The sequence below is a fragment of the Oryx dammah genome, unplaced genomic scaffold (assembly GCF_014754425.2).
Source record: "Oryx dammah isolate SB20612 unplaced genomic scaffold, SCBI_Odam_1.1 HiC_scaffold_1, whole genome shotgun sequence".
Lineage (NCBI taxonomy): Eukaryota > Metazoa > Chordata > Mammalia > Artiodactyla > Bovidae > Oryx > Oryx dammah.
In genome coordinates, this window is record NW_024070185.1 from 39,988,700 (window position 1) to 40,015,000 (window position 26,301).

General features: G+C 41.1%; 1 protein-coding gene across 1 annotated transcript in view; it reads left to right on the plus strand.

Annotated features, from left to right (window-relative positions):
* The window catches only part of GLIS3 (GLIS family zinc finger 3), a 501,883-nt gene that overhangs the window by 437,055 nt on the left and 38,527 nt on the right, over window positions 1-26,301 (plus strand). Inside the window, exon 8 of the mRNA XM_040244340.1 lies at window positions 1,956-2,124. Within this exon, the coding sequence (XP_040100274.1) occupies window positions 1,956-2,124 (169 nt within the window). The remainder of the gene's footprint in view (window positions 1-1,955; window positions 2,125-26,301) is intronic.

Here is a 26,301-nt window from a genome sequence, read left to right on the forward strand (position 1 = left end):
CTCTTATTATTCCATTAGTTTTTGGAATAGTATATAAAACACCAAGCTTCATGCTGACAAACCCCGTATTGAAACTATTGCCACAGTCAATCCAAACAGCCTTCTCCCGTGGGTAAAATTATTATTTGGAATACAAGCAGAATGTGGTTGCCTGAGCGAGCTGAGCATAAATGAGGTAGTGATTCATAAGGTGACTAGCGAGTTTGCAAATGTGTGGCTTTTCTGGAGGCTGGCATGCAGCAGAAGCTCTGCATTGCCCTTTGGAGCTGGTAAGCATTTTCTAGTCTCACCACCTCTTCAAGACCTGGAAGACAGTGGAGGATGCAGGCGTCTGAGGACAGACGTCAACCTGACACAATGCTGACTTACCAAAAATAAAACCTTCAAATCAGATCACACTCCTGTCAGTAGCTTTTTGAGCGGGAAGGTGATAATTCTGCTTCTTCACATGTTCCTTTAAGTACTTGAACTTTTATTCCATTGGATTACACTTTGGGGGGCTGGGTCATATGGGGTATTAATTCTATCCTGGAGAGGTTGGAGAAAAGTGTGCTGGTCTAAAAATACAGCTCTTGAACTTCTAAACCTTCAAATCTCTTTGATTATGTGGCTTCTTTTTCTGAATCCTGAACCTGATTTTTCAAATTTTTTGAAATCCATTTATTCTTTGATATCATAGAGTAAGTTCAAAAAGAGCAGAGATGGGTATAAAGCTCTGCAGAGCTTTGTATAGAGAAGGCAGTTAGAGTCAGCATAATGATGCTGCTATTATTGCAGCATAATGAGATATCTGCTGAGTAGGTCCGAACACGGAGAGAGCCCCTCTGATAGTGATAGACTCTGAAAGTGACAGGCCCCAGTTTCTTCTGTGATAGCGTACCAATTAGCTGATCTAAATGGGTACATATTTAAGTTTGAGGTCATGTACAGTTCCCAAAGGCTAGACTGCCCTCAAGAATGAGGCTGTAACTGACTCTCTGTGTAATAACAGACAACAGCAGGAGAAGATCCCAGAGGCCCCTTTTCCATATTTTGTGGTTTTGCGAGAGGACTCATTTTTTTATAAAGACTGGGTGTATTTATTCATCAAACCATTGGGAAATGACCAGGGTCAGTTAGACTCTCAAGTTAAAAGAATGTAGGGTCCTGCAGTGGTACTAGGATCGGGGGAAGCTCTGTTCTCAATTACATTGATTTAGGAGAAGGCAATGGTATGCCACTCCATTACTCTTGCCTGGAAAATCCATGGACCAGGGATCCTGGTGGGCTGCAGTCCATGGGGTCGCTAAGAGTCGGACACGACTGAGCAACTTCACTTTCACTTTTTACTTTCATGCATTGGAGAAGGCAATGGCAACCCACTCCAGTGTTCTTGCCTGGAGAACCCCAGGGACGGGGAAGCCTGGTGGGCTGCCGTCTCTGGGGTCGCACAGAGTCGGACACGACTGAAGCGACTTAGCAGCAGCAGCAGCAGGAGTCTGGGAGTGATCCACAGCACCTCGCTGCAGCGCCAAGAAAAGGAGGGAAGCCTATGTCGTGTCCTTCTGGGTCAGCAGACCGGACACTCTGTTACCTGATTCTCATCCCCTGTGACTGAGAAGTGCAAATACAGAGACCTGCGCCCAGGTACAAACATTACAAGATGGACTAATTACACAGTGTCCAGACAGGGCCCTTGCCGGGCAGGGCAGCTCTTATGAGACAGATCATGAACGTCAGCCTGGAGTGAGCGGACATGATCTCCTCAAGCAGCAGTAAAGGCACATTAGCCAGGAACCTGTTCCACCATGAAAACAGAAGCTGTGTATATCCAGTAAGGGGAGAACTGTTCCCTTAAAACCACCAAGAGGAAAACAAACAGGCCCCTAAAATATGCTTGCTGTCAGCCTTTAGTATTCAGAAAGCATGCACTTCATTTGGGGTGCAGCCTGATGCTTGTTCTCCCTTGATTTCAGCTTCCATTTTCTCCAGTAATCACTCAAGCCGAAGCGGAACAGCTGCTGGGGCCGTGCCACCCCCACATCCTGTCAGTCACCCTTCTCCGGGACATACTGTACAGGGGAGTCCCCACAACCCCTCCTCCCAGTTACCTCCACTCGCAGCTGTGGACGCCGGAGCTGAGAGGTAAGGCCATCTGTCTCTCTCTTCTAATAGGTGGCGCCGCTAAACCTCTCTCCACCGAGAAGAGCTTTGACAGTTGCTGAATTTTATTAATAATCCATTGGTGGGTTGAATTACACAAAGGTGACATTTTAAACGTACATACACAGAGCATGTGAATCAAATACCTCATTATCTGTTTAATTTTCCATGGGGGGAAAAAATGAAGATACTGGTAATAATCAACTGAAGTGTCTGATACTGACCAAACAGATCAGAATTTTCTTGTCTTTCCTTAGTTTGTTTCAGGGACTCAATTTTAAGGTAATATCTCTATAGATTGAAATGCTTTCCAGATGTAAGATGGTGCCTTCAGAACCATGGATCAGTAGTGTTATCTTAAGAGTACAGCATAAAACGGCACAGGATTTTAAATGCAAAGAAGAAAGGGGCTGTTCACTGAATACTTTGTGTTGATACCACCCTTGTAAAGAGTTTCTGAAAGAAAAATTTTAAATTGTGACATTTAGGTCCCTGTCTTTGGACTGCCCAGCTGTCTTGTGGTATGACAGTATGCCACTCTTTCCATTCTCTCCACTTTTCATCTGGCTTGAATTGAGCTATGGAGGGGTTACTCCTAAATATCCACAGGGGAAAAAGTTCTTGTGGGTACCTCTATGCAATCCTGGAGTAGTAGACATTAGGTGGACAAAATAATGGGTTGAATAGGCAATAAGAATAAAGTTTTGAATCTTTGATGTCACCAGCAAACTGTGATTTTGTTGGTGTTGGCCTGGTCTAGGAGTTTTTTAATGTGTTAAGTCCACCGAGCCACATTTTAATAATGTATGCCTATTGTTTATTAATACATCTGTTCATTCAAGAAGCATCCTTTGAGTCCTTGGTAGAGAAGGAATTCAAGCGACAAGATAATAAAGTAATTAAGACTTGAATCAGGGGGGAGAAGCAGGGAAAATAAGAAGGAGGCTATTGTAGGAGTCTTTGTGAACAATATAAAGACCTGAACTAAAATAAAGCAATAAGATGGAGAGTTTATTCAAGGGCTATTAGGATACAGAATCACTAATTATTAATGTATGTGTGGGGTAAAGAAGAAGGACCAGAATTCATTCTTGAGTTTTATCCCAAGACATCAAGGTGGAAAATGGTGCCATTAACACAGGAAAAGAGGATGTTGAGTAGAGGGAAGGATGGAAAAGAAGGAATGATAATTAATGGACTTTGGGGTTTTGAGTTTTAGGTGGCTGTGGAATATCCATGTGGATGTATCTGATAGGCAATTAAAACATGGATCAGATATGTTAGACTTATCTTAACACTTCTGTGTTCATGGCTAAGTGTAAACAAATGATTAGCCTTCTCCCATGAAACCTGTCTGCAAACCAGTACAAATGATAATCATCTATTAAATTCACAGACTTGCCAGTTATCAGATACATTTCCATAAATCAGTTGAGCTTATTCATTTTAGGATTTTATTTAGCTTCCAGTTGCGTTTTAAGTGATATTATGCATAGGCTTTTCATCATCCCATTTCATTCTGCCTGGTCGAGAATTATACCCTACAAGGTAGTGAAGCTAAGAAACCATCCATAGGGGCCTCTTCCTCTTTGCCTCATCTTCTTATTGGTACTTGTAAAGATTCTTTACAAGAATATAAGAAGAAAGTAATCTGTGTGTTTTCTTTTTTGTACACAGCCTTTAAAAGAATAAATGTAGAAAAAGATTATAGCCATTAATGGAGTTAAAAACAACAGCCACCCAAACACCAGATTAAGTCCCAGCTCCCACAGCTGCTGATTGTTTGAATGTGTTCCTTAGATGCTCCTGCGGCTTAGCTTGTTTCAATTTTGTCTTTTACATTTCATATTTTATTTTATAATTTTAATTTTGTCTTTTGTATGTTGGTAACATATTTAAAAACTGTAAGAATGGCACAGTGAACACCCATATAGACTCTGCACCCATGTTCGCCAGTTGTTAACATTTTGCCACCTTCTCTCTCTTTCTCTTTCTGACTTGAGAGAGCCTTTGTTTGTTTGTTTGCTTGTCTGTTGTTTCTGAACCAGTCTGAGAGATTATTGGGAATATCAATGAGCATTAACCCTAATTACCTTAGGAAAGATCTCCTCAGAAGTATATTTCTCCTATATAATCACAATGTAATTATCACACTCAGGAAATTTAACATTGATAAAGTGTTATTATCTACTATGCAATCAATATTCAAATTTCTTCATATGTATGAATAAAGTTCTTTATAGATAGAGTTGTGTTTTTTTTTTAAATGATCCAGGATCTAATAAGGATCATATTTTTCATTTCTTTTCTGTCTTCTTTAATGAATTTTCCTAGCTTTTTAAAAAATTATCATCTTCTTCATCATTATTTTTTTTTTCATGACATCAACAGTTTTTGAAGAACTCAGGATATTTATTTTGCAGGATGTTCCACAATTTGAACTTATTTGATTTTTTCCTCCTAAACAGATTTGTTCATATTTGGCAAGAGTAACGCATAGATGATGGGGTGTTCCTTAGCTCTGTTGAGCCTTAGTGCGCAACTCACAGGGAATTAGGATTAGATGAACCAAAGCAGGTAAAGCACCTAGACTGCTACATGGCATGAGGATAGGCACCCTTGACATAGCTGAAAGGTTCAGGTTTGGAAGCCAGAGGATGTTGTCAAATGATTGCAGTGACTGATAATAAAAATAACCATGGAAGAGTAAATGGAGAGGCAGAGGAGGGTGGTGTGCTTTGTATGGCTGGGTGAGCGAGGTGGATATGTCCACTTCTGTGGCTTTGCCTTGCTCCTCTGCTCTCCCCACAGGGTGTATGCCCCATTCCTCTACCAGCCCAACTAGAAGGAGCAAGGGCATGGAAGGTTATCTCTTCCAATCAGGTTTGAAGATGAGGATGACTTGAAACAGCCCTGAATTATTCACTGTGTTTGCATTAGTGTTCAGCATAAAAACACTAAGAGGAAATGTGCTTACCTTCCGCTTTGGGTTTATATATCTTTGCCTCTGTTTGCCTGGGAAATCCCCCAGTAAAAACTTCAGCAGTTTTCCTAACGGAAATAAGTTTATCACAGTTTGCGAATTTTAGTGGGAAACTGGCATTTTCCCCCTGCTTTGCGGGCATTGATTCATCATTTATTTAACTTTAACTTGTTAATAAAATGGGCTGAGTCACTGTCATAAGTCAGGAAATGTCCACTGCATCTACCCAGTTAGCATGAGGTCCTTTGATCCTTCCCACCGTAAAATAAAGGAAATGCAAGTTCTCTCAGTTTGACAAGGTTCCATTTTTATTTTGAAATATTATCTGAATGATACATCGTTTCAGTGATTTAAGCCAAATCACACCACATCACCTAATGTTGACTTAAAATTATTATGGGAAGTGGTGTTTTACTATGTCATGTTGATTGAGCCAGTGGTGCTTTATGACAGTGGCTTCCCATAAGAGGAACCCAGTGTCTTGGGAAATGTTAACTTACTGAGTTGCAAAGTATGTCTGTTAGACTAAAGAAAATAAACATTGATGGAAATCTTTTTTTTTTTTTTTTGATATGGAGAAATCTCCCAGTCCCAAGAATAAGTCAGCTAGACTTGTGTCAGTGATCTTGTCCAAGAGCATATTGGCTGCCTCTCTTCATTCCAAAAAAAGGCCACAAATATGGTGTGCTTTGTAGTACAAGTGACAGACTTAGGGGACTTGTGGATTTACCAGAGTGGAGTGACATGTAAAGGGCTTCCTATGAGCCCCACCTCTGAGCCAGAGAAGATTGAAAGCAAGGAAAGGATGTGCTCTTCCCTGAAGAGAGTACATTCTGGTACAGGAATCAGCATCAAAGAATGTTAGGGCCAGTTGTTTTTGAGAACATAGTCTAAATACCTTAACCAAATCAGAAATGTCAGCTTCTTGAGTCTATATGAAGTATTGGGAAGACTTACTATTTTCTATTCATATCAGCTATAGTATTGCTAGAGTTCTAGGTACTTTGATGTATGTGCAGTCTTTCTGTGCCTTTGAGTAACCAGGGCTGGTCTTCATAGACAGCATTTTCTAATTCACCATTGGGGACCTTTTGTGTCTTTCCTGGATGCCAACGGGTTACAAATAACAATTGTTTTCTATGTAATATCTTTGCAGTTATGTAAAGTTCTTTAGCTCTTGCCAAATCAACCTGCTCATTGACTTAGTTTGGTTGTTTCTTCATCTTAATTCAGGATCTTTCTCTGAGAGTCTAAAGAGACAAGATAGTCCCTCAATATCTTATCATCCTTGACCAAATGTCATCAGCCTTGAGCTTGGCTTAATACTCAACTTGCCTCTTGCAGCTAACTCCCCAGTTAAATCATTGGGTCCTTATTATCCATCTTGTTTGTTTTCCATTTCCCAGATGTCTATTTGCTAACTAGATTATTCTCTGAGGGCAGGAACCTAAAGTTTCCTGGTAACCTCCAGGTTTCCTATGCTTCTCTTCACAGCGGTAGATCCTAAGGAGGGTTTAACAAACAAAAACGGCCAGTGAGGGGGATGCCTCAGAAACAGGGTTCATTACCAACTCCTGTGTCTAGCCTGGAGGAGTTTCTAGAAAGGATTACTCGCCTTGATTCATTGGTGTGAAGGGTGGTGACCGTAGTTCTCAAAGGTCCTATATCTTGTCTAACCTGCATACTTCTATACAGTACATAGTTGTTCTAATACAAATATTCATGCATACACATGTTGCTGGGAGTCTCTTGCCATTGCTAAGGTTCCATTTGCTTTCCTGTGGTCTTTAAAACTAGATGCTCAATACTAACTATTCTCACATATTTACATCTGTAGCATCTAAACAGCTCAAACTAGGCCTGCTTTGCTGTATTGCCCTTCCCAGAACTTCCTGAGTAAACAGGAGCATGGATATCTTCACCCACTCACCTTTTCCATAGACATATATACACATTCTCTCTCTACACTTAATCTTTTCTCTCTCATTTTAATCTTCTATTATGTGTGCAATAATGATTAAATCATAAGCATCATATAAAATATTAAAGTTTATCAAAATCAATCCTAACATTGAGGTTTGTTCATTTATTGAGTTAGTCAGCTGGAGTTTGGGCACCAATGCAATATATTAGACACTGAGGATATGTGATGAAGGAGACTGATGGGAGTCCTGCACTCTTTAAGCACCCAGTCCTGTGAGAGCTAACCAGGTCAATTGGTGATCATAATTTAGGATGTTAGGAAGGGTTGCTACAGGAGATGGTAGAGGCACCTAACCAAAATTAGGGAAGCAGAAATAGAAGAAGAAATGTCTCCTTGAAATCTGAAGGTCTATAGGGCCATATATATATATATATGATGTATGATATTGCCTCACACACACACACACACACACATATATTATAAACTAAGAAGAGCGAGAGCAGGCAAGAGTGGAGCTTCATAAATAAATGTTGGAAGAGCCTCATGAACTGCTATAAGGAGTTTGGGCTTTATCTAGAGAACAGGCTTTTTGTATTCAGCTAAGACAGGTACCCTGGTGACTCTGTATACATTTCAAAGGCCTCCATATCCTATAATCCATCATGCAAGAGTTCAAAACATATTCTGGGCCCAACAAAAGAAGAAATGATTAAGAGTGTATGAATGATTTGAGAGGATGCTCACCTAATGCCAGGTCATGAGCATCATTCTTTGGGTTTCAACCCTTTCTATTCAGAAGGCAGTTATCCACATTTAGCTTTCCATTAAGGGGTCAATTTCTTTCTAGAAAAGAGACACAGATATTCAAGATTAAGAGAGGTGGGGTCCAAAGTCCACCCCCAACACGTCTACTTGAAAATTGAATGTAATTAAAGTTGTTCTGATATTATTGTAGGCACAAAGAGGAAGAAAATTCCAATATCCTAGACTTGATGATGGAGATTACAGCACTGGATCTTAGACTGGAAAGGCTTGAGGTCCTTTTTACTGTTTTGTTTTGCTTAAATCTCTCGGACATTTCCAGTACTTCTTGATGTATATTCCAGGGCAGAACAGCCCACCAGTCTTCAGTTCAGTTCAGTTCAGTTCAGTCGCTCAGTCATGTTTGATTCTTTGCGACCCCATTAATCGCAGCACGCCAGGCCTCCCTGTCTGTCATTAACTCCTGGAGTTGACCCAAACTCATGTCCATCAAGTCAGTGATGCCATCAAGCCATCTCATCCTCTGTCGTCCCTTTCTCCTCCTGCCCCCAATCTCTCCCAGCATCAGGGTCTTTTGCAATGAGTCAGCTCTTCGCATGGAGTTTCAGCTTCAGCATCAGTCCTTCTAATGAACACCCAGGACTGATCTCTTTTAGGATGGACTGGTTGGATTTCCTTGCAGTCCAAGGGACTCTCAAGCGTCTTCTCCAACACCACAGTTCAAAAGCATCAATTCTTCAGTGCTCAGCTTTCTTCACAGTCCAACTCTCACATCCATACATGAACACTGGAAAAACCAGAGCCTTAACTAGACAGATCTTTGTTGGCAAAGTAATGTCTCTGCTTTTCAATATGCTATCTAGGTTGGTCGTAACTTCCCTTCCAAGGAGTAAGCATCTTTTAATTTCATGGCTGCAGTCACCATCTGCAGTGATTTTGGAGCCCCCCAAAATAAAGTCTGACACTGTTTCCACTGTTTCCCCATCTATTTCCCATGAAGTGATGGGACCAGATGCCATGATCTTCGTTTTCTGAATGTTGAGCTTTAAGCCAACTTTTTCACTCTTCTCTTTCCCTTTTATCAAGAGGCTTTTTAGTTCCCCTTCACTTTCTGCCATAAGGGTGGTGTCATCTGCATATCTGAGGTTATTGATATTTCTCCCAGCAATCTTGATTCCAGCTTGTGCTTCTTCCAGCCCAGCATTTCTCATGATGTACTCTGGATAGAAGTTAAATAAGCAGGGTGACAATATACAGCCTTGATGCACTCTGTTTCCTATTTGGACATGGAACAACAGACTGGTTCCAGTTCTAACTGTTGCTTCCTGACCTGCATATAGGTTTCTCAAGAGGCAGGTCAGGTGGTCTGGTATTCCCATCTCTTTCAGAATTTTCCACACTTTATTGTGATCCACACAGTCAAAGACTTTGGCATAGTCAATAAAGCAGAAATCGGTGTTTTTCTGGAACTCTCTAGCTTTTTTGATGATCCAGTGGTTGTTGGCAGTTTGATCTCTGGTTCCTCTGCCTTTTCTAAACCCAGCTTGAACATCTGGAAGTTCACGGTTCGTGTATTGCTGAAGCCTGAAAACTTCTTAAGTATTGATCATGACCACAGCCATGCTTCATCCTCTGAGGAAAATATCAATTGTGTTATAGGCCTTTGAAATGAGCTTTCTTCTCACAGTGATATTCACTTTACTATTAATAATAGCTTCTTATAAATATGCCACCCAGATTCATCCCCAGTAAGTCACCCATCCCAGGAAATTGGTGATATTTGTTACTTTCTTCTTACCTACCCAGTGATTCTGAATGGATCCTTTGGAAGAAAAGTAAAACAACAAAGGCATTGCTGAGCTAGCTTCCCTAGTCCTCTCTAATTTATCTCTAATTTAAACTTCTGTGTTGTCTGCCAAACTTTTACGAGCCTAATTTAGTTCTACCTTCAAATACATTTTAAGCCTAATCAACTCTACTCCTCCAAACCTACGTCACCGCTGTCCCCTTCTATCTCAAGTACAACAGCCCCCTAACTGGTTTTCCAACATCCAGTCTTGCCTACCCACAACCTTCTACCTTCACCCAACACACACATGGTCTCGGCTCCACACCACAACAAGAGCTGCACTTAAAGGGTAAATTGAATCATTGAGGGTTTCCTACTGACATCTGGGTTCCCACCATTCTTGGAATAAAGTCCAAGCTCCTTTTTCTAGTGTGAAGGGCAGCAGTAATCCTGAACAGATGACTGATGCTTTCCCATCTCCACATTCTTCTCTGTGTGACTTCATGGCAAAGCAGGAGATGCTGATATGAGCTTTTGTGTGTTACTCCACCAAACAAATAGCTTGATTTGTGGCTCAAATATTCATTCACATCAGACTGTTTTCCATGGATTTAAAATTTTGAAATGCACTATTTCCTTGTTTTCAAATTAATTATAAACACACACCACAAACTATCTACTAGAAAGTCTATAAAAGGAATTATAATTTTTAAGTGCCAGTGGAGTTTTTTTCACCTCTGAATGCCAAATCAGCCATCTTTGTTTTGTTCCCGCATTCCAAACAGACCCACTTCATGTGAAGCCCGAGATGGTGTTTTTTTAGTCCCCTTGGATTTTCAGTCAGGAAAGTGAGTCATGACAGTAACAAGGAAGGCTTGAGGTAAAATAGAATTCTTTTTCTTGAAATCTCTACTTGAGTACATTAGCATGAAGCAACATGGAGTTCACTAAGCCATTAGAGTATTCAGATGTATGCAATGTGTTTTCATATCCTTTCTCTGAAAGAGCAAGATATATAGAGCCAGAATTCCTAAAGTGAAAGCCCACAAGCCATTCTAGCCCGAGTCAAGATATCCACATTACAAAGTACCTCATCTCTGATATAGAAAAGGCTGGAAACGAAATCCTCTGCTTAGTGTTTTAACAGTGTGATCTGGAAATCAACACCATCTTTTCCCCTCTCAGGTGGAAACAGTCGGAGAAATTGGCTGCTGAGAAACTGTGTATGTTTTTGTAGGTGAAGGACTGTTCATTAGTGGTGAGGAGTCTTATTGAGAAGAGAAACCAAGAGACAAAGTTCTTTGGGTTAGTCTTTTTTGGTTAGTCTTTGGGTTAGCCTCCTTTTCTGAGAAGTAGTCTTTAGTTGCTTTTCTGTCTAGTTGCAAGGAGAAAAACTTTTCTCTGTTTTAATCATCTGCCTCGGAGTAAATGGCTGAAACTGTTCTCTTGAATAAGATATTCTCCCCTCAGAAACAGAAACTGGCTTCTGGGCAAATACCCAGCTGGCCATTCATACCAGTTCAACAAAGGTATCTGCCTGGACACAAGAATTGACACTAAGTTTGGAACCATGTCTATGGAACCAATAGTCTCAACAGAGTATTTCTTCAACAGCCAACATTTATTATTGTTGCATAGTACTGGATGAGGTGCTGGAAATGCAAAATGATAGCATTTTGAGGATTTAATGCTCTTTCCATCTGTAAGAACCAAGAACCTGTCTCTGCACATGCTAAGTTGCTTCAGTCGTGTCCAACTTTTTGTGACCCTATGGACCATAGCCTGCCAGTCTTCTCTGTCCATGGGATTCTCTAGGCTAGAATACTGGAGTAGATTGCCATGCCCTCCTCCAGGGAATCTTCCTGACCCAAGGATTGAACTTGTGTCTCTTACATCTGCATTGGCAGGTGGGTTCTTTACCACTAGTGTCACTTGGGAAGCGCTAACCTTTCTCAAGAGATCAAATTGCCAACATCCGCTGGATCATGGAAAAAGCTAGAGAGTTCCAGAAAAACATCTATTTCTGCTTTATTGACTATACCAAAGCCTTTGACTGTGTGGATCACAATAAACTGTGGAAAATTCTGAAAGAGATGGGAATACCAGACCACCTGACCTGCCTCTTGAGAAACCTATATGCAGGTCAGGAAGCAACAGTTAGAACTGGACATGGAACAACAGACTGGTTCCAAATAGGACAAGGAGTACATCAAGGCTGTATATTGTTACCCTGCTTATTTAACTTCTATCCAGAGTACATCATGAGAAACGCTGGGCTGGAAGAAGCACAAGCTGGAATCAAGATTGCTGGGAGCAATATCAATAACTTCAGATATGCAGATGATACCACCCTTATGGCAGAAAGTGAAGAGGAACTAAAAAGCCTCTTGATGAAAATGAAAGTGAAGAGTGAAAAAGTTGGCTTAAAGCTCAACATTCAGAAAATGAAGATCATGGCATCTGGTCCCATCACTTCATGGCAAATGGATGGGGAAACAGTGGAAACAGTGTCAGACTTTATTTTTCTGGGCTGCAAAATCACTGCAGATGGTGACTGCAGCCATGAAATTAAAAGATGCTTACTCCTTGGAAGGGAAGTTATGACCAACCTAGATAGCATATTGAAAAGCAGAGACATTACTTTGCCAACAAAGGTCCATCTTGTCAAGGCTATGGTTTTTCCAGTGGTCATGTATGGATGTGAGAGTTGGACTGCGAAGAAAGCTGAGCACCGAAGAATTGATGCTTTTGAACTGTGTTGTTGTAGAAGACTCTTTTTTTTTTTTTTTAATTTATTTATTTATTTTTAATTTTTACTTTACAATTCTGTATTGGTTTTGGCATAGATTGACATGAATCCACCACAGGTGTACATACGTTCCCAAACATGAGCCCCCCTCCCGCCCCCAAAAAAACAACATCTCTCTGAGTCATCCCCGCGCGTCAGCCCCAAGCGTGTCATATCCTGCATCAGACATAGACTGGCATTTCGATTCTTACATGATATTATACATGTTTCAATGCCATTCTCCCAAATCATCATACCCTCTCCCTCTCCCTCTGAGTCCAAAAGTCCGCTATACACATCTGTGTCTTTTTTGCTGTCCTGCATACAGGGTCATCATTGCCATCTTCCTAAATTCCATATATATGTGTTAGTATACTCTATTGGTGTTTTTCTTTCTGGCTCACTTCACTCTGTATAATCGGCTCCAGTTTCATCCATCTCAGCAGAACTGATTCAAATGTATTCTTTTTAATGGCTGAGTAATACTCCATTGTGTATATGTACCACAGCTTTCTTATCCATTCATCTACTGATGGACATCTAGGTTGTTTCCATGTCCTGGCTATTATAAACAGTGCTGCAATGAACATTGGGGTACATGTGTCTCTTTCAATTCTGGTTTCCTCTGTGTGTATGCCCAACAGTGGGATTGCTGGGTCATAAGGCATTTCTATTTGCAATTTTTTAAGGAATCTCCACACTGTTCTCCATAGTGGCTGTACTAGTTTGCATTCCCACCAACAGTGTAGGAGGGTTCCCTTCTCTCCACATCCTCTCCAGCATTTATTGCTTGCAGATTTTTGGATCGCAGACATTCTGACTGGTGTGAAGTGGTACCTCATTGTGGTTTTGATTTGCATTTCTCTAATAATGAGTGATGTTGAGCATCTTTTCATGTGTTTGTTGGCCATCCGTATGTCTTCTTTGGAGAAATGTCTATTTAGTTCTTTGGCCCATTTTTTGATTGGGTCGTTTATTTTTCTGGAATTGAGCTGCAGGAGTTGCTTGTATATTTTTGAGATTAGTTGTTTGTCAGTTGCTTCATTTGCTATTATTTTCTCCCATTCCTAAGGCTGTCTTTTCACTTTGCTTATGTTTTCCTTTGTTGTGCAGAAGCTTTTAATTTTAATTAGATCCCATTTGTTTATTTTTGCTTTTATTTCCAGAATTCTGGGAGGTGGATCATAGAGGATCCTGCTGTGGTTTATGTCGGAGAGTGTTTTGCCTATGTTCTCCTCTAAGAGTTTTATAGTTTCTGGTCTTACATTTAGATCTTTAATCCATTTTGAGTTTATCTTTGTGTGCGGTGTTAGAAAGTGATCTAGTTTCATTCTTTTACAAGTGGTTGACCAGTTTTCCCAGCACCACTTGTTAAAGAGATTGTCTTTACTCCATTGTATATTCTTGCCTCCTTTGTCAAAGATAAGGTGTCCATATGTATGTGGATTTATCTCTGGGCTTTCTATTTTGTTCCATTGATCTATATGTCTGTCTTTGTGCCAATACCATACTGTCTTGATGACTGTGGCTTTGTAGTAGAGCCTGAAGTCAGGCAAATTGATTCCTCCAGTTCCATTCTTCTTTCTCAAGATTGCTTTGGCTATTCGTGGTTTTTTGTATTTCCATACAAATCTTGAAATTATTTGTTCTAGTTCTGTGAAAAATATCGCCGGTATCTTGATAGGGATTGCATTGAATTTGTAAATTGCTTTGGGTAATATACTCATTTTCACTATATTGATTCTTCCGATCCATGCGCATGGTATATTTCTCCATCTATTAGTGTCCTCTTTGATTTCTTTCATCAGTGTTTTATAGTTTTCTGTATATAGGTCTTTAGTTTCTTTAGGTAGATATATTCCTAAGTATTTTATTCTTTTTGTTGCAATGGTGAATGGAATTGTTTCCTTAATTTCTTCTTCTACTTTCTCATTATTAGTGTATAGGAATGCAAGGGATTTCTGTGTGTTGATTTTATATCCTGCAACTTTACTATATTCATTAATTAGCTCTAGTAATTTTCTGGTAGAGTCTTTAGTGTTTTCTATGTAGAGGATCATGTCATCTGCAAACAGTGAGAGTTTTGCTTCTTCTTTTCCAATTTGGATTCCTTTTATTTCTTTTTCTGCTCTGATTGCTGTGGCTAAAACTTCCAGAACTATGTTGAATAGTAGTGGTGAAAGTGGGCACCCTTGTCTTGTTCCTGACTTAAGGGGAAATGCTTTCAATTTTTCACCATTGAGGATAATGTTTGCTGTAGGTTTGTCATATATAGCTTTTATTATATTGAGGTATGTTCCTTCTATTCCTGCTTTCTGGAGAGTTTTTATCATAAATGGATGTTGAATTTTGTCAAAGGCCTTCTCTGCATCTATTGAGATAATCATATGGTTTTTATTTTTCAATTTGTTAATGTGGTGAATTACATTGATTGATTTGCGGATGTTGAAGAATCCTTGCATCCCTGGGATAAAGCCCACTTGGTCATGGTGTACGATCTTTTTAATGTGTTGTTGGATTCTGATTGCTAGAATTTTGTTGAGGATTTTTGCATCTATGTTCATCAGTGATATTGGCCTGTAGTTTTCCTTTTTTGTAGTATCTTTGTCAGGTTTTGGTATTAGGGTGATGGTGGCCTCATAGAATGAGTTTGGAAGTTTCCCTTCCTCTGCAATTTTCTGGAAGAGTTTGAGTAGGATAGGTGTTAACTCTTCTCGAAATTTTTGGTAGAATTCAGCTGTGAAGCCGTCTGGACCTGGGCTTTTGTTTGCTGGAAGATTTCTGATTACAGTTTCAATTTCCGTGCTTGTGATGGGTCTGTTAAGATTGTCTATTTCTTCCTGGTTTAGTTTTGGAAAATTGTATTTTTCTAAGAATTTGTCCATTTCTTCCAGGTTGTCCATTTTATTGGCATATAATTGCTGATAGTAGTCTCTTATGATCCTTTGTATTTCTGTGTTGTCTGTTGTGATCTCTCCATTTTCATTTCTAATTTTATTGATTTGATTTTTCTCTCTTTGCTTCTTGATGAGTCTGGCTAATGGTCTGTCAATTTTATTTATCCTTTCAAAGAACCAGCTTTTGGCTTTGTTGATTTTTGCTATGGTCTCTTTCGTTTCTTTTGCATTTATTTCTGCCCTAATTTTTAAGATTTCTTTCCTTCTGCTAACTCTGGGGTTCTCTAATTCTTCCTTTTCTAGTTGCTTTAGGTGTAGAGTTAGGTTATTTATTTGACTTTTTTCTTGTTTCTTGAGGTATGCCTGTATTGCTATGAACTTTCCTCTTAGCACTGCTTTTATAGTGTCCCACAGGTTTTGGGTTGTTGTGTTTTCATTTTCATTAGTTTCTATGCATATTTTGATTTCTTTTTTGATTTCTTCTGTGATTTGTTGGTTATTCAGAAGCGTGTTGTTCAACCTCCATATGTTGGAATTTTTAATAGGTTTCCTCCTGTAATTGAGATCTAATCTTAGTGCATTATGGTCAGAAAAGATGCTTGGAATGATTTCGATTTTTTTGAATTTATCAAGGTTATATTTATGGCCCAGGATGTGATCTATCCTGGAGAAGGTTCCATGAGCACTTGAGAAAAAGGTGAAATTCATTGTTTTGGGGTGAGATGTCCTATAGATATCAATTAGGTCTAACTGGTCTAATGTATCATTTAAAGTTTGCGTTTCTTTGTTAATTTTCTGTTTAGTTGATCTGTCCATATGTGTGAGTGGGGTATTAAAGTCTCCCACTATTATTGTGTTGTTGTTAATTTCCTCTTTCATACTTGTTAGCATTTGTCCTACATATTGCGGTGCTCCTATATTGGGTGCATATATATTTATAATTGTTATATCTTCTTCTTGGATTGATCCTTTGATCATTATGTAGTGGCCTTCTTTGTCTCTTTTCACAGCCTTTGTTTTAAAGTCTATTTTATCGGATATGAGTATTGCCACTCCTGCTTTCTTTTGGTCTCTATTTGCATGGAATATCTTTTTCCAACCCTTCACTTTCAGTCTGTATGTGTCCCTTGTTTTGAGGTGGGTCTCTTGTAAGCAGCATATAGAGGGTTCTTGTTTTTGTATCCAATCGGCCAGTCTTTGCCTTTTGGTTGGGGCATTCAATCCATTTACGTTTAAGGTTATTATTGATAAGCATGATCCCGTTGCCATTTGTTTTATTATTTTGGGTTCGGGTTTATACTCCCTTTTTGTGTTTCCTGTCTAGAGAATATCCTTTAGAATTTGTTGGAGAGCTGGTTTGGTGATGCTGAATTCTCTCAGCTTTTGCTTGTCTGTAAAGCTTTTGATTTCTCCTTCGTATTTGAATGAGATCCTTGCTGGGTATAGTAATCTGGGCTGTAGGTTATTTTCTTTCATCACTTTAAGTATGTCTTGCCATTCCCTCCTGGCCTGAAGAGTTTCTATTGAGAGGTCAGCTGTTATCCTTATGGGAATCCCCTTGTGTGTTATTTGTTGTTTTTCCCTTGCTGCTTTTAATAATTGTTCTTTGTGTTTGATCTTTGTTAATTTGATTAATATGTGTCTTGGGGTGTTTCGCCTTGGGTTTATCCTATTTGGGACTCTCTGGGTTTCTTGGACTTGGGTGATTATTTCCTTCCCCATTTTAGGGAAATTTTCAACTATTATCTCCTCAAGGATTTTCTCATGGTCTTTCTTTTTGTCTTCTTCTTCTGGGACTCCTATAATTCGAATGTTGGAGCGTTTCATATTGTCCTGGAGGTCTCTGAGATTGTCCTCATTTCTTTTAATTAGTTTTTCTTTTTTCCTCTCTGATTCATTTATTTCTACCATTCTGTCTTCTATTTCACTAATCCTATCTTCTGCCTCCGTTATTCTATTATTTGTTACCTCCAGAGTGTTTCTGATCTCATTTATTGCATTATTCATTGTATATTGACTCTTTTTTATTTCTTCTAGGTCCTTGTTGAACCTTTCTTGCATCTTCTCAATCCTTGTCTCTAGGGTATTTATCTGTGATTCCATTTTGACTTCAAGGTTTTGGATCATTTTCACTATCAATATTCAGAATTCTTTCTCAGGTAGATTCCCTATCTCTTCCTCTTTTGTCTGGTATGGTGGGCATTTCTCCTGCTCCTTTACCTGTTGGGTATTCCTCTGTCTCTTCATCTTGGTTATATTGCTGCGTTTGGAATGGCCTTTTTATATTCTGGTAATTTGTGGAGTTCTCTTTATTGTAGAGCTTCCTCACTGTGGGTGGGGTTGTATCAGTGGCTTGTCCAGGTTTCCTGGTTAGGGAAGCTTGTGTTGGAGGTCTGGTGGGTGGAGCTGGGTTTCTTCTCTCTGGAGTGCAGTGGAGTGACCAGTAATGGGTTATGAGACATCTAAAGTTTTGGAGTAACTTTGCACTGCCTGTATATTGAAGCTCAGGGGTGTGTTCCTGTGTTGCTGGAGAATTTGTGTGATATGTCTTGCTCTGGAACTTGTTGGCCCTTGGGTGGAGCTTTGTTTCAGTGTAGGTTTGGAGGCATTTGATGAGCTCCTATTGCTTAATGTTCCCTGAATTCAGGAGTTCTCTGATGTTCTCAAGCTTTGGACTTAAGCCTCCTGCTTCTGGTTTTCGGTTTTATTTTTACGGTGGTCTCTAGACTTCTCCATCTATACAGCACCAATGATATAGCATCTAGGCTAAAGATGAAAGGTTTCTCCACATTGAGGGGCACCCCGAGAGGTTCACTGGGTTACATGGAGAAGAGAAGAGGGAGGGGGTAGTTAGAGGTGACTGGGATGAGATTTGGTGAGATCAAAAGAGGAGAGAGCAAGCTAGTCAATAGTCACTTCCTTATGTGCGCTCCATAGTCTGGACCTCTCAGAGGTATTCACGGAGTTATACAGGGAAGAGGAGAGAGAGGAAGTAGACAAAGGTGGCCAGGAGGGTAAGAGAGAGGAATGAAAAGGAGAGAGACAGGTCCAGTCAGTAATCAGTTCCTTAGGTGCTCTCCACCATCTAGAACACACAGAGAATCACTGAGTTGGATATAGGAGAGATGGGGGGAGGGGGGGGAGAGACAGAGGCCACCTGGTGGAGAAAAAGGAGAGTCCAAAAGGAGGAGAGAGTGGTCACGCCAGTAATCTCGCTGTCAGTTAAGATTAGGTTATGAAATGTACAAGATTGACAACAAAAACCGAAAAGCAAAGATTAAAAACCTAGAGTAGAGGTTAGATTTTCAAAAATACAATGTTAAAGAGATGAAGCAGAAGGAAGAAAGAAAAAAAGAGAAGAGATTAAAAAAAATAATAATATTAAGAAAAAGAAATAAGGAAAGAAAATAGGGAAAAATATATATATATAAGAAAAAAAAGAAAAGAAAAAAACACCCAAGATTAAAAAAGAAATACCAACAACAACCACGCGAAGACTATATATGGTGTTTGCTTTAAAAAAGTAGAGTCTTTTTTTTTTTTTGAAAAATAATAGTTATAGAAATATAAAGTAGAGAAATAGAAGACTTAGTTAAAAAAAAGTTTGAGAAAAAAAAGAAAAAAAAAGAAAGCAAAAAACAAACAAACAAACAAACAAAAAAAAAAGCAAAGAAAAAAAAATGATTGTAAAAATTGTGAAGATATATCTGGCCCTTCTCTGATGTTGTGGGCCGTGTTGGTCACTTCCAAGGCGTTTCCCTCTGTTTAACTTCTGTTTGCTGGTCTCTTCAGGGTCTGAATTCCGTCCTGACACATGGGGGCGGTGGTGGACACTTTTTTTTTTTTAGGCTCACTAGTTCAGTCGCGCTGTGGGGAGGGGGGAGTGCTGCAAACAAATAGCACTGTCGTGGGCACACAGCGTCTCAACCCCGCTGGACCTGTCTCCCCCCACGACGCACAAACCGCTCCGGCTCCACGGAGCTCAGCCAGGAACCATCCGAGGCCGGCCCCAGGCTTCGCGCACCTCCCCGGTCCAAGCCGCTCGGTTTTGGCGCCCAGGTAACCCTCAGAGGCACAAACTTGTTTGGGACTGCGCTCTGCGCCCCTCCCGGGTCCGAGCAGCTCTGGAGCTTGGCGAGCGCGGTCGCCGGGACTTGTCCCCTTCTCTGTTTCTACTGCTCAGTTTTCTGGGTGTACTGCTGGCGCTCCTTGTGAGGCAGATGGTGACTGTCCTGCATCCCCTGAAGTCTCCGCTAAGAAGCCTGCCTGCCGCTTTTTGGGTAGTCTCTCCGGGGCTGCGATTGCCCCTTTCCAGCCCTTACAGCTCTGGCTGCCTGTCCCCGGCGGGGGATGGTCTGCAGCCGGCTATTTCAGTTCCGTCCTTTGTTCTGTGTGCGGTCCTGGCGGGGTCTTATGTTCGCGCTTTTCGCGTGGTAGCTATCCCCCAGCCTGGTTTGCTCGCCCAAGTTCGATCGCTCTGGTTACGCGTGGGGCGTTTCTGCCCGCTTCTTACCGAGCCCGGCAGCCCGCGCCTCCCGCGCTTCCCTGCCCTGCCCCCACTTGCTAGCAGCGGCTGCAGGCGTCTGCGCGGCTTTTCCGCTGGGGGAGTTACTGTTGGGCTTGTAATCTGTTGGTTTTCATTATTTATTCGTTTTTCCTTCCTGTTATGTTGCCCTCTGTGTTTCCAAGGCTCGCCTTAGACTCGGCAGGTAGAGTGTTTCCTGGTGTTTGGAAACCTCTCTTCTTAGAATTCCCTTCCCGGGCCGGGCTTCCCTTCCCGGGTCGGAGCTCCCTCCCCACCTCCTTTGTCTCTTTTCTCATCTTTTATATTTTTTCCTACCTGTTTTTGAAGACAATGATCTGCTTTTCTGGTTGCCTGATGTCCTCTGCCTGCATTCAGAGGTTGTTTTGTGGAGTTTGCTCCGCGTCGAAATGATCTTTTGAGGAATTTGTGAGGGAGAAAGTGGTCTTCCCTTCCTATTCCTCCGCCATCTTAGGACCGCCCCCCTAGAAGACTCTTGAGAGTCCCTTGGACTGCAAGGAGATCCAACCAGTCCATCCTAAAGGAGATCAGTCCTGGGTGTTCGTTAGAAGGACTGATGCTAAAGCTGAAACTCCAATACTTTGGCCACCTGATGCAAAGAGCTGACTCACTGGAAAAGACCCTGATGCTGAGAAAGACTGAGGGCAGGAGGAGAAGGGGACAACAGAGGATGAGATGGCTTGATGGCATCACCGATTTGATGGACATAAGTGTGGGTCAACTCCGGGAGTTGGTGACGGACAGGGAGGCCTGGCGTGCTGCGATTCATGGGGTCACAAAGAGTTGGACACGACTGAGCGACTGAACTGAACTGAACTGAACCTTTCTCTAACTGTGAATTTTTGTATATATGATATTTCTTATAATTCATTTCTATAGCCAATTATTGAGTCTCATCTTCAAGAGAAGGTATTAAAAATTCATTTGTGGTTACTACAATAGTAACCTGACATTCTTCAGATGAAGAAAAAAAGCACATATAAACAGCACATGTTATTACTGACCAAACCACCACCCAGCTAGTTTCTTTTCAATTTTAGGGATTATATTGACTTCTGAGATCTCATTTAGTAGTGGCTTTCAAAGGCACCCAGCTGTACTTGGCCAGACTACTGCATTGGATGTCAGTTCTAAAAGTCCTGATGTTGTCAAGAGACTTGTGGAAGGCCCAGAAGAAGCCATTTTTAAATCTACCTCTCTACCTTGCTTTCTCCTATTTGGACAGAAATAACACTTTTCCTCTCATTTCTCATGTGGCATTCTCATTACTCTCTCTTCTGAATGTTTTTCTCTCATCCAGTGCATTCTGTTGCAAGGCAGACTGAACTCTGTGCCTAAACTCTGCTGAACAAGAGAAAGCCTTCCCTTAGCCACAGGACCATGAGTTAATCCCCTTGTTTTGACCTCCTCAGAGCTGCCCAAGGGATGACATCATTACAGAACTTTTTTCCACAGCAGCATTTTTGACATGAAATGTCTAAGACCACTCTGGATAAATGTTCTTCTGGTTGGCACCTTTTTGTAAAGAGGATTTGGCAGAATCAGACTTTTCTTTCCTTTTTCCCCTTCACATCAGATTCTGAAATGAGACAAACAACAGAGTCACAGCCAATTCTGCAGTCAAGATATTCCAAAAAGCCTGGCTCTTGGTTAAATGCGTCCTGCATAATTCATTTCTATAACATAGCCTGGATGTCCATTTCCCCTCGCTTTGCATTTCCACAGGGGAGTAATAGTGTGATGCTATAGACCCTGTTGCGCTGTGCACAAGAAAAAATACTCTTCTCTGCCTTAGGCATTGAATACTTTGTTTTCTTGACTTATAACTTACTCCATAAACCCAAGTGGAGAAGCATTCCTCCAGAACACTCCATCCTTTATATTTCCCACAAATAGTCATTATAATATATATGTGGCCTCTTTAAAAAGCCTCGATGATCATTTCACCTATAGCCAACTTCGCAGCCCTCATTTTGTCATGCTTTGTGGAGACTCAGGCAGTTATTTTTTAGCCTTAAACTCAACCCACTTGATAAATTATTTGCAGTTAATATTGACCCAGACTCTTGTAAGGAGAAAAACACTAAGCCCTTCCAGGGGATGGATTCAGCTTTTTGAGTAGTTTGGAACCGAGTCCTCAGATGAACATACAGCTCTTGGCCTGCTTTGGTCCTGCCCAGATGGACAGTGTTGCAATTATCCATACTTCCCCAAGACCGTTTCTTCATTTCTGAAAACTAGTCTTGATTGTCTCAGAAGCAGAATTCAATTTGCAGTTCCCCCAGTAACGTGCTGTGATTCATTCGAGGACAAATCTGGATTGAACTGAGTCCAAGTGTCTCTTTTGTGAGACAGAAGGGAAGTATAAGTAGATACTATAGTCACCCAGATGAGTCAGCCAGGAATTCATGAAGTGATTCATAAATTGTTATAAAGACCACTAAAGTCTACTAAAATGGAGCGCTGTCTGGCTATACAAAGTGGGGTATTATCATTGGGGGGGGGGTTTAGATGTTAAATCAGATGTGAAATCCTTAAAACTGTGCTTTTCTTTTTAGGTTTTGAAAAGGATTCCTTTTTACCCCTTCTGCAGTCAGCCAACTGCTAAAGCCATTTTTCATTGATTAGTTTTCACAGATGAATTTTAAAACCACTGCAGATGATACCCCACAATTCTTTGGGGGAATACAGAATACCTCCCCAAGTCTACCATAGACCAGTTTCTTTTCATTATTTCTTCTCCCTGGCAGCAAATCAATAATATTTTTCATGTGAATACAATGAAACTAGCTGTTCCGACGCATTCTTCCTTCTTTGGGAGGTCTATAACCCTCATGGAAGAAAGAAGGTGGGGAGGGGGCGAACTGTCCAAACACATATTAAGCTAGTTGATCATGTAAACACCTCTTTTCAAAGTGTTCACCCCCAAAGCAGTGCTAAAACGCACAGTCCCACATCGCTTGCCAGCACTGCTTGCATATACAATACAGATGAAGAAAAGTGAGGCATGTTTATGACACGTGCTTGGTGTGCAACACAGCCTATTTATAAAATTTGTGTGAAGAAGCACAATTGTTAATTGACACATAGAAATATTTTGGATTTATACATAAGGGAGAGTGTAACTGAAAGGAGCTATCCAGTTGGAAAGACTAAAGGTATAAGCCTTTAGGTATAAGTTCTTGGGCACAAAGAACCCCATTTTAGAACCGAGCGACTTCACCAAAGCAAACTGGGAAACACATAGTCAGATTTCTTAAAGGCAGTAGCTTGTTGATGCCCACCCCCCGCCCATCCTCATCACCTGGCGGTGAGGAACAAAACCTCAGAGGCCCACAGGAGTCCTCTTCCTTGCTCCCTCAACTCATCTCTCTGCTTTGCTTTGCATCTCCGTTAGAAAACGTCTCACCTTATTGGGATAAAGTGGTATCCGGAGAACTAACTGCGTGACTTTGGCAAACCATTTGATGTCTCTGGGCCAGATACGATGGTGCACCAGGATCCTTCACCTCAATATTCTATGGTTGTATGGATTTGTGAGCTCAGGATAACTTGTTGGAAAAGCCGGAAAACCACAACTAAGTGTGCCTAGAACTAGAAAATTAACCAGATGAGTAAATGCCTCACTTTCTTTGAGCCTCTTTCCATATTGAAATAGTCAAGGGAGAAAAGAGTCCTAAGTTTTTGTTTTTTGTTTTGGAGCTTAATAGATATTCTAACACAATGCTGTTGTGTTAGACAGCTCTTAAGCATTGGGTATATTTTAAATCAGAGATACCTTAAATGTACCCTCTGTTCAGAGAAGTCATTCCATAAACATGTATTGATCATCCAAAACGTGTCAAATATTCATTGTTTAAAGGACTTTGATACCTAATGTAAAATTGCTCATAGTTACCCTCCCATCCCTCACCTTCCATTCTTTGTTTTTCTCTGCAGTACTCCTTTCTTCTAGCTCAATACCCAGTTTGTGGGTTTAAACTTGTTCATTGCCTGTCTCCTCTCACCACAGCAGAGGTTCCCTAAACTCAGTGTCGTTTGTTACTGTATCTCTAGTGCACCTTCCCTGAGAGCTCAGTTGGTAAGGAATCCACCTGCAATGCAGGAGACCCCAGTTCAATTCCTGGGTTGGGAAGATCCGCTAGAGAAGGGATAGGCTACCCACTCCAGTATTCTTACGCTTCCCTTGTGGCTCAGCTGGTGAAGAATCCACCTGCACTGTGGGAGACCTGGGTTCGATCCCTGGGTTGGGAAGATCCCTGGAGAAGAGAAAGGCTACCCACTCCAGTATTCTGGCCTAGGGAATTCTATGGACTATATAGTTCATGGGGTCACAAAGATTGGACACAACTGTATGAATTTCACTCACTCAGTGCACCCAAAGAACTTGGTTGGTGCTCAACAAATACCTCATGAATGAATAAATAAATATGTTATCTCAGATTTTATGATCCCCCAGTAAGAGTTGAGAGTATTTTGCACTTGAAATTGAGGCTGAGAGAAGTCGGGAATTTATTCAAGATTAGCTAGCTATTATAGTAAGGGGTTGAGCTACACTCAAAGCCTAGGGGATCTGACTTCTCATCCATCTGTCTTCTATGACATCCATCTGCTTTTTCTGCCATTTGCAATTTCTCTGCACATGAATTTCACCAGTTCTCCATGTTTCAGTTGGGGCCTATTGTTCTATGAAACAATCTAAGATTGAGTACTGTATGTGCAGGAGAGCTCTTTACTTCTGGCTCACCTTACGGCACCCCACTCCAGTACTCTTGCCTGGAAAATCCCATGGACGGAGGAGCCTGGCAGGCTGCAGTCCGTGGGGTCGCTAAGAGTCGGACACGACTGAGCGACTTCATTTTCACTTTTCACTTTCATGCATTGGAGAAGGAAATGGCAACCCACTCCAGTATTCTTGCCTGGAGAATCCCAGGGATGGGGGACCCTGGTGGGCTGCCATCTATGGGGTCGCACAGAGTCGGACACAACTGAAGTGACTTAGCAGCAGCAGCAGCACCTTACTGCAAAGTGGGGAAGCTCAGTGTGAACAGAGAGGGGGAGCAGGCTGCAGAAGGGAAAGAGCATCAGTTCAGTCGCTCAGTCGTGTCTGACTCTTTGCGACCCCATGAATCGCAGCATGCCAGGCCTCCCTGTCCATCACCAACTTCTGGGTTCACTCAGACTCACGTCCATCGAGTCAGTGATGCCATCCAGCCATCTCATCCTCTGTTGTCCCCTTCTCCTCCTGCCCCCAATCCCTCCCAGCATCAGGGTCTTTTCCTATGAGTCAACACTTCGCATGAGGTGGCCAAAGTACTGAAGTTTCAGCTTCAGCATCATTCCCTCCGAAGAAATCCCAGGGCTGATCTCCTTCAGAATGGACTGGTTGGATCTCCTTGCAGTCCAAGGGACTCTCAAGAGTCTTCTACAACAACACAGTTCAAAAGCATCAATTCTTTGGTGCTCAGCTTTCTTCACAGTCCAACTCTCACATCCATACATGACCACTGGAAAAACCATAGCCTTGACGAGATGGACCTTTGTTGGCAAAGTAATGTCTCTGCTTTTCAATATGCTATCTAGGTTGGTCATAACTTTTCTTCCAAAGAGTAAGTGTCTTTTAATTTCATGGCTGCAGTCACTATCTGCAGTGATTTTGGAGGCCCCCAAAATAAAGTCTGACACTGTTTCCACTGTTTCCCCATCCATTTGCCATGAAGTGATGGGACCAGATGCCATGATCTTCATTTTCTGAATGTTGAGCTTTAAGCCAACTTTTTCACTCTTCACTTTCACTTTCATCAAGAGGCTCTTTAGTTCCTCTTCACTTTCTGCCATAAGGGTGGTGTCATCTGCATATCTGAGGTTATTGATCTTTCTCCCAGCAATCTTGATTCCAGCTTGTGCCGCTTCCAGCCCAGTGTTTCTCATGATGTACTCTGCATATAAGTTAAATAAGGAAGGAGCATAACCAAGTACATATCCCCAAATAATCAGACAGTTTCCAAGGTGTATAGATAAATATATGCAGAAACTTTTCTAAGGTTTTTTTTTTTTTTTTTTTTCCCTCCCCCAAACCATTGAAACATGGCTCATGCTAAGGTTATATAAACTCCTCCACTAAATGAGTGGAAATAGTTGACTCATTTCTCTGGATTGCTATTGTGTGATCTGCTTCTGATAAGCAGTGATTTTTTAAAAAATCCTAGTCTGTTGTGTGCATTTTTATTTAACAATTTTCTATTGTTTAAAAGAAGTATAAAAGTTGAAGAAGAGATTGGTAAGCTATGTCAAATGAAATCTGTGAAATGTCAACTGCAGATCAGCAACTGGGGGACAGAGCTGGACCTAGAAAGACATCAGACATTCTGTCTTCTGGCTCTGGAAAACTGCTGTCACTCAGAATGAATGAGAGTGATGATATCTTGTCTTGACATGATGGGGGAATGAAATGTTCCATGGGAGGAAAATTA